Below are 15,349 nucleotides of genomic sequence, written 5' to 3'. Positions count from 1 at the left end.
ACAGCTGTGCTAATTGTCTCTGTGTGCACCTCAACACTGTTTTAGAAGCCTCAGAAGAGATTGTTATTATAGTGTAGAAATTTTATTTATGGTGCAGACCGTCATTAGAAAGCAAACAGGTATCACCTCACAATCATTGTAAAACAAAGTGAATCTGAGTTTTCTTCAAGAAACAAAATAAAATATATGTATGCTGTGGGCTATTTAACTATGGATGTCACTCATTAAGACAAGATTCCCAAAATTGGGTTTTGAACAAACAGTGGCTCATCCATCATTCACAGAACTAGAACAGACAGTTTTACTCCATTTGATTCTCACCACTGTCATGCTCTGTGAACTAACTTTTGCTGCAAGAAAACTGCTTTTCTGAATGCACCCTACATTTTCTTTTGCTAGTTCCATGTTAGCTATGATGTCTGTGTGGCAGTCAAAAGCATTCTAGCATAAGTTTCTTGGCTGTCTGTTTTCCTTCCTGCCTAATGATTGGGAACTGTTCTATGCAAACAGTAATCTAGTGCAACAAATTCCAGTGCACAGCCAGTTTTCATGGGCTTATGAAAGCTGGTTGTGTTCCTTTGCTTTGAGACACAGGAAATGCATTTTTATGACTATTCGTTCAAGTATTTCCAGCTCAAAACTGATTTCAAATTACATATGAAAATCTGATCAAACCATTTCGGTATAATTGCCCATAAGATGTATGCTTTTAAAAAGTTGAACTATTTTAATTCAAGAAAGTAATTCAGAGATAGCTTAAGTCAATGAATATCGAGAGCACACTTCATTAGATGCATGAAATGTTGTCCTGAGTTACTAGTTTTAATATGCACACATACAAACACAAACATCCCAGTGTGGGAGGGAGGATTGTAATCAGTAGAACTAAAAGGCCATGACATTTCTATGCAAAGTTAAAATGTATACAAGATAAGAACGGTGAGCATTCACAGCAACCATAATTAGTGATAATACAATCTTCATAGCTTTTTATGCTAATTTAACACCTGTAGTGGGGACATGAAAAAAACCTTGGTTCCAATTAAGTCTTAAATAAATACAATTACATATAGCTCTAGTTTGGCATTTTGATGCTGGAATTTCTTTCCTTTGAAATTCTTTGGCTGAAGAATGATGACCCTTTGGTCAGCAGCAGTATGTCATAAGAGACTGAAATGTTCTCCCTTTAGTTTCTGAATGTCCAGTTACTCTATTCTGTAGAGAGTAGAGACTGACATTGTCTGTTCTATGTAGACAGAAGATGTAGACAGAAGCTAGACATAGTTGGCAGGTAATGGCATATATCTTGTCAGAGGAGGCTATTGTGTCATATAATATCATTGTCTGAGTAGATATGGGAAAAGAGTTAGGGTCTGGGTTTGTAGCATTACTTTGTTCCACCTCAGACAATGATTCAAAATTGAAATAAAAATGTGCCACAAATGCCATTTTAGCTCATTATTTATTATGGGTAAGTTCTAAAAAGTTAATTGAGGAAATGTGAGTTTCCATCAGCACAGCAGTGCAGTTTCTATCAAATTTGAAAAGTTTGTGTCATCTGTGTGGTATAGGCTGGCACTCAGTCTCATTTTAAAATGTCAGCTTCATTAGCAATTGCAAACTCAAGAATAAAAATATGAGCTCATGTCTCAAAAAATGTATGGCCTGAAATTAATTTTAGAAACAAATGATATATCTGATACTAATTTCAAAAGCCAATGGTTTTTCAATTACTAAAATAAAATGAGAAAAATATATTTTTATATATAGAAAATAAAACCATTACTTTACATCTCCCCCTTCATAGAGAACCTACACATATAAACAAGACGTGAAACAAAATTTGAATTTCTGGTCTTTGTGGTGATGGACAAGGAGGTTGTCAAGTCAAAATTTCAAAATGTTTAGGTAGATATAAATGAGGGGTCCTATTGTACTCTTTGGAGCAAGACTGTTTTTAAATGGAGGACTGCAAAGAGGCTTTGTCTGTCCTTTTAAACAAAAGAGATACAGCTTTAACAACAACAGATGCATAGCCCTTTAATAACAGAGGGTATTGCGTTCCACAATAACTCGATCACTGATGTGTGTTAAGCAGTGTGTGTGTGTATGTGTGTGTGCAACTTACTGTACACAATTTAAAGGTGTACTGAAAAAGCTATACTATACTTTTTCTATGAATGTGTATTACTGTTGCCTTGTATTGCAAGACAAAATGCATCCGGGGAGAGGTATGGCTCCAACAGAATGTACCCTCCTTTTCATTTTTCCCATACTACTTTGCTACTAAAGGATGTGAAACTGGACCCACTGCCTCCTTGGTTAGGGCCGGTAGCCGCAGCTGGGCATCAGTGTCCTGGGACCAACGGAGACAGGTTGGCAGCACTGATTAGAGAGGGATGAGAAATGGGACAAAAGTGCAGAACTGGATCCTAAGGAGGGGTCCAGCTCTTTGGGAAGCGCTGATTAGATGCTGGGGAGGAGCCAAGTGGGTTGTCAGAGGAGAAGCCTGCCTCAGTGACACTGGATACCCCAACCGCCACCTGACTTGCCTAAGGTGCAACCTCCCGTCAATGAAGTGAGGCTAGCACCAACTATGCCAGCACGAGTAGATTCATCCTCCTCGTAGGAGTGCCTGCTTTCTTGTTCAGTCCTCAGGCTCAGGAAAACGACCGTGCAAATGACTATTCCTGCCCTGCTCTTCAGAAGAGGAGCCTGGGGGCAGGTCAGGTGTTGGGACAAGGCCTTAACTTATGCCTAGCCATGTAACATAGAGCTCTACTGTGACTTCTCAACCACATAGACTGTAACTTGATCTGTGTAGTGAATTCTGGAATAAAGCCTTTAATAATAATAACCGAGTTGAGAGTCCAAGTACTGAGTTCGTGAGTCAAGTCAGGGTCAGGACAGTAGAGGATTTTCAAGGGGCTTTTTATACTCCTTGAAAATCCACTGACAGCAAAAATCAGACTTCGTGAACATTTGGTGCAGCACTATTGAATTGATGTTGGCCTTGGCCTGATTCATATCTTTTCCAAGTATACTGTCCTGCCTTTTGACTCATCTGAGCCCTCCGCTCAGACTTCATTACTTTGTTTCCAACTTCATTTAATCCCAGCCACCCTCTCCTAGTAATGCCCTTTGACAGCAATATTTATCTGGTGACTGACAGGCCTTTGGCCTCTGCCATAAGATTCTGGCTGTATCCAGCATTTAGGGGGGGGGGTCAAGAAAGACATTCTAAAACAAAGCTTCAACCTATCTTTAGTAACCCATGCCTCTCTGGGATATACTGGAATTCTTTCTGAACTTACTGCTTGGGGGAAGGCGGTGGGGTGCATAGCAACCCAGCATTAGAAAGGAGACAAAGAAAAGCATTAACTAAGATGTACCAACAGTATTTTTCAAAGAAAACTGCAGCAAACATGGGGCATTATTCTTTTGCTCAGGGAAACAGATTTTAAAGTGACATTTCCTGTTCTTTTAAAATGATTTTTATTAATTTTCCAAATAAAATTCTGCAAAATGCAGAGTCTGATGGCAGTATACATAGTCCATATACAATTATAGATTGTTGTCAAAACAAAACAGGCATAAAATAAAACCAAGCACTTTGGCATTTTCAACAATAGGGCAAATTTTTACATCCTTTTAAAATATTTAGCAGGTCACTATAGTGTAATAAGGTATTAGTCTTGGATTGAAAAGACCTAGTTTCAAATTGCTGTTCACCCCTGACTTTGGGTCAGTTATTCAGCCATCATACATCTATCTTACTGTGATAAAAAAAAATAGAAGAGGAAGACCATGTGTGATTAGTATGACAGCTCAGAACCAAAAGGTAGCAGTAAAGATAGCAGCTCGTCGTATTTCTAACTCTGGTCTTATTTCATACATTTTTTAAAAAAAAGATCACCTGAGTTCGTAAACATTTTGAAGATGACTCTGTTAATGCCAATGCACATATTATTATCCGATATTCCAGACCCATTTTGTTGAAGGGAGGGAGAAGGGAATGAATGACAACCTTGCAATGTAGTCCAGCATTTGGGATGGGGGTCTAGGGAAATGCAGTGGGGAGGGAATGCAGTGGTGTTGGTTGTAGCTGCAGTACAATTAGGTGCTGGAGAAGGTGAGGGGAGCCATGAAGAGAAAAGCTCCCTCCCCAGCTTCTGGAACACTGTTATGTCAGCTTCCCAGATTCTCACCTATTCCCACAAGGCACAAGGGAACTTGACAAAGTAATTTTCCCAGGGCACCTGAATCCTTAGTGTGGACATGAGGTGCCCTGGAAACAGCATGTCCCAAAGCTCCTTCTGCTCAAAATGTGGAAAACAAGCTAAGGATTCAGACTGAAAGCCAGTGTGGCATAGAAGTTCCAGTATCAGGCTTAGAACCAGGGAGAATAGAGTTGAAATCCCAATTCAGCCAATTCAGTGGGTTGCTTGCTCTCAGTCTAATCCACCTCACAGGTTGATGTGAGGATAAAATGGGAGGAAAGTACACAACTCTGAACTCCTTGGAGAAAGGGTGGGATAAAAATACAACAAAGACATAAATAAAATAAGTATCCAGGCATCTTGGGAAAACTACGTTTTCTAGAGGTATACTACTTCATATTTCAATATGAACAAGAGAAGAACACTCAGGAGACATGTTATTGTTTGATAATGTGAGTGTTCATTATGATCTAACCAAGTTCATACACTAAACCAACTGGATTTGGTGGCATCACTAATCATAATTGTAACCACATAGGTGGAAAGTCAACACACTTTTAAAGCAACAATGATTGAAATTCAAGCCATATCCATTTTCTTTTTTAAAAAAGGAATAATAAAACCAGCACAAAGCATTATGTTAAGCAGATCAAGAATGAATGGTAGTTACTTTTTGGTAGGTATGCAGATGCGCTATTTCATCATCTTTATGCTTCTGTAAGTTGTTTATTTTGTGGGTATCCAGATCAACCCAACTAAAAAAAATCAGAGCTGTCGGAATCCTTAATCTGATTTACGGTTTGTAACAGCTTCCATAATACTATGCTGCTTTTGCCAGGGGGCTTTCTCTCCAATATTTTAGGGTGGTATTGGCATAGGGGTCATTCTGGCTATTGCTCTCCTGGGCCATCTGGCCGTGAGTAATGCGTGGTGATCCAGTTCAGTGGATGTTCTTGCATCTTGTCCTTTCAAGGGCTTGAGGTGAACTCAGATGCATTTTTTATTTTATTTTGTTTTGACTATGGCAGACCAACACGGCTACCTACCTGTAATCAGATGCATTTGGCTCTCACAATCTCTATAGCAGGTTTAGAAACTGTTTTTGCTTCCAAGGACTAGATGTGCCAGTGGGTGTGTTGTGTGTGCATGTTGATGGGGCAGGGCAGGGATAGAATACTCCCCCCTCACACAATCACACATCCTTCCTCTCACACCCACAGATGTACATCCACTCATAGGTATATGCATAGACACACAGTCTTCCAGTCTCTTTCTCTCCTTCTCAAATGCAGACACAACCAATCACTTTATTTCAGCTTTAAGCTCATATAAAACAAAACTAAGACAAATACACACACACAGTTAAATTTAAAAATTAATGACAATAAAAGCCTTAATAAAGATACAAAATTAAATATGGGAATTATAAGGAAATTTCACTTTCCAAACAGCAGTCCATTACGTCGCTTATATGTCAGGACAGAAGTTAAATATTTCGCCATTTGAAGAGTTACATACTGATCTGTATCTTGCAATAAGAAAGCAAGATAAAAGTCTGCCGGATACCCAGGCCATTTATGGATTAATGGTAACAATAAGTTCTTCCGAACAGCACAATATAAAGGACATATAAGCACTATGTGTTGAAGTGTTTCGATCGATCTATTATCACAGGAACATAAAACCGAGACTTGACCCCTAGAAAATCTATGAAAAAGGGTGTTCGAAGGGAAAGCATTGAAACACGCTTTGCTAAAAGCAAAACGATGACTGGCAATAAAGAGAGATGATAGGTAAGATGGCACATGAGTTGGTGGAATGACGCCCAACTGACGCGGGGAACATAGCCCCCCCCCCACCAAGCATAAGATTATGCTGCCACTCTGTGTCGTCCAATCTTTGATTAATAATTTTCCTTGCTAAGGTAAGATCATAGTTCAAGACTTCTGTGGGTGAGATTCCAATAGATAAAAGTTTAGCATGAATCTTACTGGCCCAAAGGCTATTAAACTCATCGCACCAGAGGCATTGGGCTATATAGTAGTTAGGTAATCTAAACCTGACACAAACTTCCCCCTCTCTCTGCCCCAGACACATACTGTGACCTATCCCCCCTTCCCAGCTGCAAGAGGATTACTTTGCCACATGCTTTCCTGCACTCCTAATTAGGGACGTGAAAAGTCTTTGCTTTCTATTCTGCCCTATGTTTGTTGTATGCATCGCTATTTCTGTTCCACTGCAGTTTGTCTTCCACCAAAAATGTTATTCATCTCATTGTGCGCAATGGCAAAATTACATAACTTACATGAATACTTAGGTAATTTATGCAATGAATTACACTGTTTTTACATTATCCCACATCATTTCAGTGCAAAGGAAACTCAACACAAATGGGGGAGAAGTACTGAATAACGTATCTTTACAAACTGAAAGGAACAACAGCAAATACTGATTGTATTTGCTGGGTTGATTTTCATTCCAGACATGGGATGAAGAAGTGAACATTGACAATTTCTGCTTCCATTGCCACTTTTTTCTTTTCTTTTACAATTCTCTAACATTCTTACTCCTGAAAGCTAAAATTGTTGTTCCTGCACTGCTGTGAGCACAGAGATTGCAATATTTGTTATATCAGGTGCGTAGCAGGGCAGGTTAAACCTGCACTTATCAGAAATCCTGAAGCAGCTAAACTTGCTGGTCACACACTGATTAGCAGTGCAGGAAACGCTTGTATTTTCCCCATTGCCCATCTGATGACTGATTAGCTGGACAGTGAGGGAAAGTGGACAAGGTTTTGTTGGCCACACTGAGAGTTGCTGTGGGCTCATGTGGCCCACAAGCCTTGAGTTGACAACAAGTCCTCTGTAGGGTCCATTCTGTTCTCTCTGCTGAGTATCCTTGAAAGCTCCCACTCTTTCCTTGTGTTCCAAGTTGTGAAATACTCCCCTGCCTGTTGCCATTAATGAATGCAACCTCTTTAGGATTTAGGACCTCTCAGCACCCGCTGACTGTGAATACAGATTAGCCCCTTGAACTGATGCCTTGATTGAACTCTTCAGCATTTGACCCAGTTTCTGCATCAAACACACCTCAGCTGCAAGGGCAGAGGATCATACTCTGCTGAGAAATGAAATCATGCCAAGTCTTTAAGGCAGAACTGAATGTCTTCCCTGTCTCTTTTCCCATCCTATCACATTGTGGCAAATTCCTTGAATTAGATAATCAAAGGCAGAAGCGCACCACTATTTGACAATTTTAGTCCTGTCATGATTCCATGTTCCTAATCACAATGCAGCTGTCAAATAGGGGGTATAACATTTCATTTCCTTGACCTTATCTGCAATATGAGTTAAGGGTGGGTGCTGAAAAGGGATATTACTTGGATCCTGCTGCCTGCATAATAATTTGATTGCCGGCCTCTTAAGAGTATGAGTTTTTTGAACCTGTGATCATTTACTTTGCTCTCAGGAGGAACAGATGGATATTTACCAGTTTCTATATTAAAAAGGTCGAGTTAGTGCTAAAAAAAAGAAAAAGAAATGGAGAAAAGAAAAACCATCATGGGCCAGTTCATAACAGGAAAAGTAGATTTCATTGGTAACTCAGCTCTTCTGCGACTTTTTTCTTGGATGTTTTAAAACTTTGCCATTACATTATTTGATCAGAAGAACATCTGTTTAAAAAGCATCCAAATGACGCATTGAGCAAATGCATTTAAAGCCAAAAACAGTGAAGAAATTGCCCCAGCTTCTGGTCAGACTTAAACGAGAAATTGAAGTGAAACCAGTGTGTTCTCATAAAGGAATGGATTATTGAACTAAGTGGCACCATGGAGGCGGGGGGGAATTAACAGCTTTTATGTCTCTACACAACAAACCTGATTTTACTTTTATACATGTTTTTTCACACTTCTGTGAAGGTTACAATGAAAAATGTGTAATTAAATATAATGAACTAAACTGCAATCCTACTGAATTTAATGTAGCTTATTCCTAGATAAGTGGGGTTAGGATTGTAGCCTTAGTTATCTACTTTCAAAAGAAGTAATATGAAGTAATTTTTCCTAGCTCATACAAGTTATCATTTGCGCTACAATTCAGCCCATCGCTGCATACACTGAAGTTGTGTTTGTTTCAGTGGGTTTACTGATTACTAGATTGTAAACAAAACTGCATGATCCTATGAACTGCTTTGTAGGTGCAGCTGATTATATTGTAGGTGCAGCAGCTCATGAGATCAGGTAGGCTTGAAGCCACAGTTGATTGCTAATTATTTTACCAGGATTAGCTTCATTGGTGGCACCTAAATTGTAGATGCTTGCCGACCTGTCCTTGCTGAGGCATAAATATAAAGGGACATGAGGGATGTGCAAATCCCCACAATGCTGATGGCCTTCTGAATTCAACTTTGTCATTGGAGGCCTAGATGGCTAGATAGAAGGAGTGCTTTCTGTCAGCTTTGGCTGGTATGATAGCTGCCACTGTTACTGGACTGGGATAGCTTGGCCACAGTAGTCCAGGTACTGGCAACTTCAGTACGATTACTGCAATGCTCCCTAGGTGGGGATTCTCTTGTGTTTGGTCTGGAAACTGCAGCTAGTGCAGAATGATGCACCATGATCGCTGACGGGAGTGAAACCTTGTCAGTGTATTATACACTTCCAAAAGATCTACAATGGCTGCCAATTTGTCACCAGCCCACATTCTATTCAATATGTTGCTATTATCCACTTAGGGCCACTGTTTTGAAGGAGCACTTTACCCTATACGGACATCCCCTCTATGCCCACTCAATTATTTCAGTCTGTAGAAAAAGCCCTTTTATAAGTGTCATATGCTGTTCATTCTGCACTTGCGAGGAATTGATATTTTAGTATGGCATTGCCTGTGCTTTGGAGCTGCCTGTCTATCAATATCAAAAAGGTTTCTTTGTTTTACTGTTTTTGATGCCTACAAAAACCATTTTTGTTTAGATAAGCCTCTCCAGACATGTAAATTTAATAGGTATAAGTGCTCCTCAACTCTGTGTGGCCCCCCCCTTTATATTTTGGTAATTTTATTGTGTCTACTTGTTTTTTAAGTCCATTGGTTTCATCAGTATTTTCTTACTCATATTTCATTCTATTGAATGTACACCCCTTAGAGGTTTTCATTTTTATTCTTTTTATTAAGTGGTATATAAATCTTGTTAAATAAATAAAATAAGACCCAGAGAGGGTTTCCTTAGGAGTGGATACATGTGTGCTTTTACCTGACTGGAATGTGTCCTTTATCCTCTTTGCTTACCTGGATGGAGGACAGAGAAGGGTGTGAGCATCTGCCAAAACTAGTCCATTGCACAAAGTCAAAATTGGCACTCATTGCTCTGTTCAGTTTTGTATCTTGCTTTGCCCGCCGCTGGCTTGTGGTGGCCCCTGGAAAATTGTGCAGAATTGAATGTGGCCTTTGGGTTGAAAAATATCCCTCGCTCCTGCTATAGAGGAACTGTACCAAAACTAGCATCAAGGTCAGGGTGAATAGAAGTGACTTTATTCCAAAATGTCTGGCAAATTAGTCCCAGCACAGCCCCCGTGTAGGATGTTGTTTCAACATCTACTGAAGACATTTTTAGTTTAAATAGGCATTCCCTGAAGTGTGATCCGGCCATTGTATGGAATATTAATTGTACACCTGTAGAAATAGTGAGTTGTGGGATTTTTTAAGAGTTTGCATTTTTTTAAAAAATATCTAATTTTATCTTGTGCATCACTTTGATGGCCTCAGGCTGTAAATCAGTTTATAAATGTGTAAAACAAATAAATAAAGTAATAAACAAACATCCAGAAACGGTCTGTTGAGAGTAATTTGATGCAGTGGTGCTGGAGGAGTAAACATGTGCTATTGCCTTCAGTGTGGTATTAATGTGCTTTTGCTTGTGTTCAGAGATATCCACTTCAACACTTGCACTATCTATGTTTTAGTTGTCTCTTTGCTTGTTTCATGGCCCCTAACTCCCTGGTAAACCAGAAAGCCAACCAAACTCTACAATGTGGGAGATGATGCTTGCGAGTGATAGGCTTGTACCAGCCCACCAGTGCAAGGATTTCTGATTGCATAACTAGACTTCCCCTGCACTCCTTTCTCACACCTGCCCCCTAAATTTGTCCTGGGAGTTCTCCAATTCTCCAGAGCAGATTTCAGGAGGGTGTGGGAGTTGGATACAATCCATTGTGGATACTTCCACACTAGATGTTAGATGGAATAAAATTAACATGAAGGGAGATAGAAGGATGAAGCTGCCAAAATGTGGAAAGTTATGTAGGTTACTGTGGGAAAACAATCGCAGGTGGGCAAAGTTTGGCTAGATCAACTCCTCCCAGTTCACCACCCCCAGGTTTTAGTTATACATGCCAGGTTGACCCCTTCTTCCACCTTTAAAAGGTTTGAGACATATATGTTATTATAAGGGGAAGAATCACCCCACTTGCCCTGCCTTGCTCATTTTGGCCACACATTCCCTCTACTGTTGTGATGTTTTCTGTTAGGCCACAGCAAAGTCCCAAAGTACGGCCATAGCTAACTGGGGAAAGTACATTATTAAGTTGGCTTTTGTGATATAAAATAGGAGGTATGTGTCCCTTCCACAGTAATTTTCAACATGAAGGCAAAAAGTGCTTGTATGTGTTGAAAGTAGCAATAGCCATTTGAAAACATTTTGTGCATGTGAATCACAAAGTTAGTCACTTGGGTCTAGTAATAAAATCTAACCTGCAGATCATCACTTCTTCATGCTCAACATATATTTTAAAAAAACTTGCTATATCAGCACCTTCCTTGCTCTTCTCAAGCATTGACATGGCAAGCAAGGTTAGGAAGAATTGTGAGGTGTGTCATATCAGGCAAAGCATAAATGGTATGACAAGGTATGACAAATGTCGCCCATTAGTGACAGTTACTCCTGATTAGTGCTGGTGAGAGACCAAAGAAGTGCTTGCTCCAGTTTGGATATTATGGGTCATCTTTGGAGATGATATATAATGCAGGGATTTGCACCAATTGTAGAAAGATCATATATACTGTGTCTAGAGGGATGATCAAGTAGTGACCAGCTCATTAATAGCCACCCAAATAGATATAGAAAGATTTGTTCACCTAATGTGGCAATCACTTTGTAAAAATGCAGCTATAAACTTTGACAGTAATGGTTTTGAAAATCTGACCCTTGTTTGTCCGAGTGAGAATTTGAGTACCCTTGAAAATTTGGCATCATTTGATACTGAGCAATGAAAAACCCTCCCTGAGTTGATTATTCATTACCATGGTTTCTAGACAAATAAAAAAAAGTTAGAACTTAATCAGAGCTTTCAGAGACCTTGATGAAAACAGGAGTGTGCTGGTCCCCAAACGTTAAAGTTTAATTACATTTTACTTGTTCCCCGCCCATACCCATGTCAGTCCAAAGGAACTTTAATGAGGGAGCTTATAAATCAGACTTGTTTCCAGGATTGTCTGTCTACCTTGTGAAGGTGACATGGTGCTTCGAATGATGAATACTGTCATGTTTTGATTAAAAAGTCAGAAATCCTTTAAGGGGGTCAGCATGGTGAATTGAATAATGCATCCTTAACAGTTTTCATGCTAAAATTATTTACCGTAGAAAATGGATGTTTCATGAGACATGGATTCTGATGTTCCGTCACATTATACAGTAAACAGAACAAACATTATTCTTTTTTTGTAAAGAAGCGGCTATAAAAGCTGAAGACCGTGGCTGCTGTAAGGCACTGGTTATCTCATTTAAACAGATATTAAATGTGGGTGCCAGTGGTGTGATCATCAGCTGCTTCCCATTTTGTGAATAAATTGCTTAGAAGGAGTCTTTTGCCTACCAGATGTGACCTAGATTTAGATTTCCAAAGGCAAAAAAAGTATATTGTGTAAAAACAAAACAGTTGCTGGTAAAATGCATGGTAAATGAGCTTATCTCACATTTCCAGGTGTTTAAGCTAATATGTTAAAGAATTACTGCTTCATTTGTGAAAAATAATTGCAGAAAATGTTTCAGCAAATCAAATATGGATAGGGGATTATGATAGTTATTGTGTTTGTTAGCAAGTTTTTAAATAGCAAGGCCAACAGGGTGGGTAACACAGATAATAAAAATATAGTAAATTTGTGGTATGTGAGAACAGGGTACAATGTGGGTGTAGCATCAGAATTTGGTTTAGGGTTATGAACAATTGGATTTGTCTCAGTGCATATGAATATATTACAAGAAATCAATGGTTTGGTGTCTGCCAGCTTTGATGACGACTATGATGATGTCAGATATTACCATGCAATGTCTTAATTATTTTCTCCTCTCTTTTAAAAATGTGTTTTTGTAGGTGCAGCAACTAGGAAACCAGACCCTGAACCAGAGAATCAAACAGACCACACCGTTAAAATAGCTGGAGTAATTGCAGGAATCTTGCTGTTCGTTATTATATTTCTTGGGGTTGTGTTGGTTATGAAGAAAAGGTGAGTAGTTAATAAATCTTTCTGTGTCTGCATATTTGTGTTGAAGCATATCCTGCAGCAGTTCTTAGCAAAACAAATGCAAAGTTTCTAGCTACTTTTATGGACAGTTTGAAAAGATATGCTGCTTATTCTCCCTAAAGCCTTGCTAGTGTTGAATGAAATTGTGATATCTGACTCTTTCCTCCTGCAGCAGCATTCTTAGTAAATTAATGTTAGCGCCTTTTTATTAAAACACCCTGCAGTTGGGGATTCTTGCACTGTATACTGTACGATCAGCCCAAACGACATAAGGATAATGTTTATGTGTAGCCCCACTCCATCTAAGAGCTAAGGAGAAAATTAGAGATGTCTGAGTCATTGTAGAACTCAAAAATACCAAACACACACACACACACACGTCTAACAGATACCGTGCTTTGGAACCAATATATAGCATTGTATCCAAAGAACTGTGAAAAGAAGGTAAATTGGAAAAGTGCTGAAGAGTTTGTGTCAGACCATAATAGTAGTTATCATGCTTCTGCTTCTGCAAGGTGCTGTGCAAACAGTTACACAACCCGAACAATATTTTTGGAGCTACTTTGGCTTTTCTCACAGCTGTTTTAGTGAAAAAAATAGCCCTGCACCAAAAGACAACTCCATCCATGATCAAAATGACACTTCTGGATCCAAGCCGGAGAGAAGTGTAAGAGTGGAATTTTGAAGAGTGCTGTTTGAAATATTTGCCCACAATTCGCTGTGTATATTTTCCCCAGTGAAAACAAGTGAAATGATTATATGGTTATAATGCTGAAGTTATCCTAGGGCAGGTTCAGCAAATGCATGCAAGAGAATAAAAGGCAGAGGGGCCTGTTCTGAGCGGACATTACAAGCTTGTGGAATTTATAGTTTTGATTGTACTGAAAAATTATAATGTCCTGGAAAATCTACCTGACATCAAGGTAATATATTTGGGAGTGGGAGCGAGGGAATAGTTTTTGCCGTGGGACTAGTAAGAGCATATTGCAAACTAAAGTAGAATATTAGGCCAATATTGTTCATGCTTTACTTTGAATATGCTTAGGTTGATTTGTCAATGAAGCTCTGAGTTGATAGAATATGATTGGTATAAAAAAAATCTGAATGTTTGTACTTAGACTGCTTGATCCTTTGCAGTTGTAGGCTTCTTGTGCGCAGTGCACACCACTGCAATTTCTCCAGGCCTCAAGTTCCTTAAATGAACTCAGATATACTTGCGAAAGACCTCACAGAGTTCCAGGTGTGAAACAAAATATCAATAGAGCTAGGTTTGAAAAACACAACAAGTACATTTAAGTCACCTGCGTATTAATATGGTCCCTATGGCATGACTGTGAACCAGATGGAATTCAGTGTCATAAGGTAACATAGGAAACTTGTGAAGAAAGTAGCTAGAAGAACAAAAGAACCTCTATGAAAAACAGATCCAAAATCGTGAGTTTGTTTGTTTGTTTGTTTGTTTGTTTGTTTGTTTATTATTATCTGTCTGAAGATTACAGGGTGGTTCGCAACATAAAAATACAAAATGAGAAAACAAAATACATAATAAAACAAAAACAAACCAATAACCCCCTCCCACAAACACATTTAAGAGGCCATAGAGTGTTAATCAACCAAAGGTCTGGTGATAGAGAACATTTCCACCCAGCACCTAAAGATATGTAATGAAGGCGACAGGCAACCCTCCCTCGTTTAGTGTCGGAAATAAATATACAATACTGCATTCATAAAAATATGTAGAAATCATTTTTGGCATGTTGTAGCCTTAAAATCTATATAAAGAAATTTATCAACGATGAAGTAGCATTATAGATTGAACTAGGCCAACTGGTTAAGATTCTTCATTTTCCACAGACAGCACATGGTGCCTTTTTTGCACTATTACCTGTCACTGACTGACTGGACACCAACGAATGGTGAGCGGTACGAGCTGGGGAACCCCCAGGGGACGAAGACTCAGAGCTCAGGGATTGGTGGTGGGGTGAAAGTGAGTAGTAAGAGGGAGAAGAAGGTGTTGGAAGCTGAAGAGGTAACAGTGTTTAGTGAGCAGGGAGAGTCTGTAGCAGAGAGAAGTACTGAAGCAGGAGAGGAAGGGAGGTCAAGAGGCAGAGATGAGTCAGGCTGTTGAAGAAGCTAGGGGGTTCCCCCTCCTGCTGCGTTAAGCTCCCTCCCCCCTGGTCTCCCAGAACCTGAGGAGGTTTGAAGAGGGAGGAGCAGAGGGTATAGTGATGTAGTCTCAGATTGCTTAGGAAGGAACCAAGGGATGAATAGATTTAGGCACTGTGGGAAGGTGGGGACCTCCAACCTCCATAATTGCCTCATAGGGGCAAGGCCTACCACGAAGAGTTGCTATGCTCATTAGGCTGGTGCTTTTGAATATGAAGCTTAAAACAAGGTATAAATTTCTTTCAAATCTGAAGCACTAAAATAACATATTTTGTATAATTAACCATGTACTGTGGTACCTCTGGTTACGAACTTAATTCATTCTGGAGGTCTGTTCTTAACCTGAAACCGTCCTTAACCTGAGGTACCACTTTAGCTAATGGGGCCTCCCGCTGCCACTGTACCACCGCCACACGATTTCTGTTTTTAACTCAAGGTACTACTTCC

General features: G+C 39.5%; 1 protein-coding gene across 19 annotated transcripts in view; it reads left to right on the top strand.

Annotated features, from left to right (window-relative positions):
- Nucleotides 1–15,349, top strand: part of PTPRM (protein tyrosine phosphatase receptor type M) — a 395,593-nt gene that overhangs the window by 259,442 nt on the left and 120,802 nt on the right. For all 19 annotated transcript variants that reach the window (XM_033154926.1, XM_033154917.1, XM_033154915.1 and 16 more), the window contains one exon: nt 12,586–12,718. In XM_033154926.1, coding sequence (XP_033010817.1) covers nt 12,586–12,718 — 133 coding nt within the window. The remainder of the gene's footprint in view (nt 1–12,585; nt 12,719–15,349) is intronic.

Source organism: Lacerta agilis, chromosome 7, assembly GCF_009819535.1.
Source record: "Lacerta agilis isolate rLacAgi1 chromosome 7, rLacAgi1.pri, whole genome shotgun sequence".
NCBI lineage: Eukaryota > Metazoa > Chordata > Lepidosauria > Squamata > Lacertidae > Lacerta > Lacerta agilis.
The sequence above is the reverse complement of the archived record's forward strand: the minus strand, read 5'-3'. Positions and strand labels throughout refer to the sequence as shown.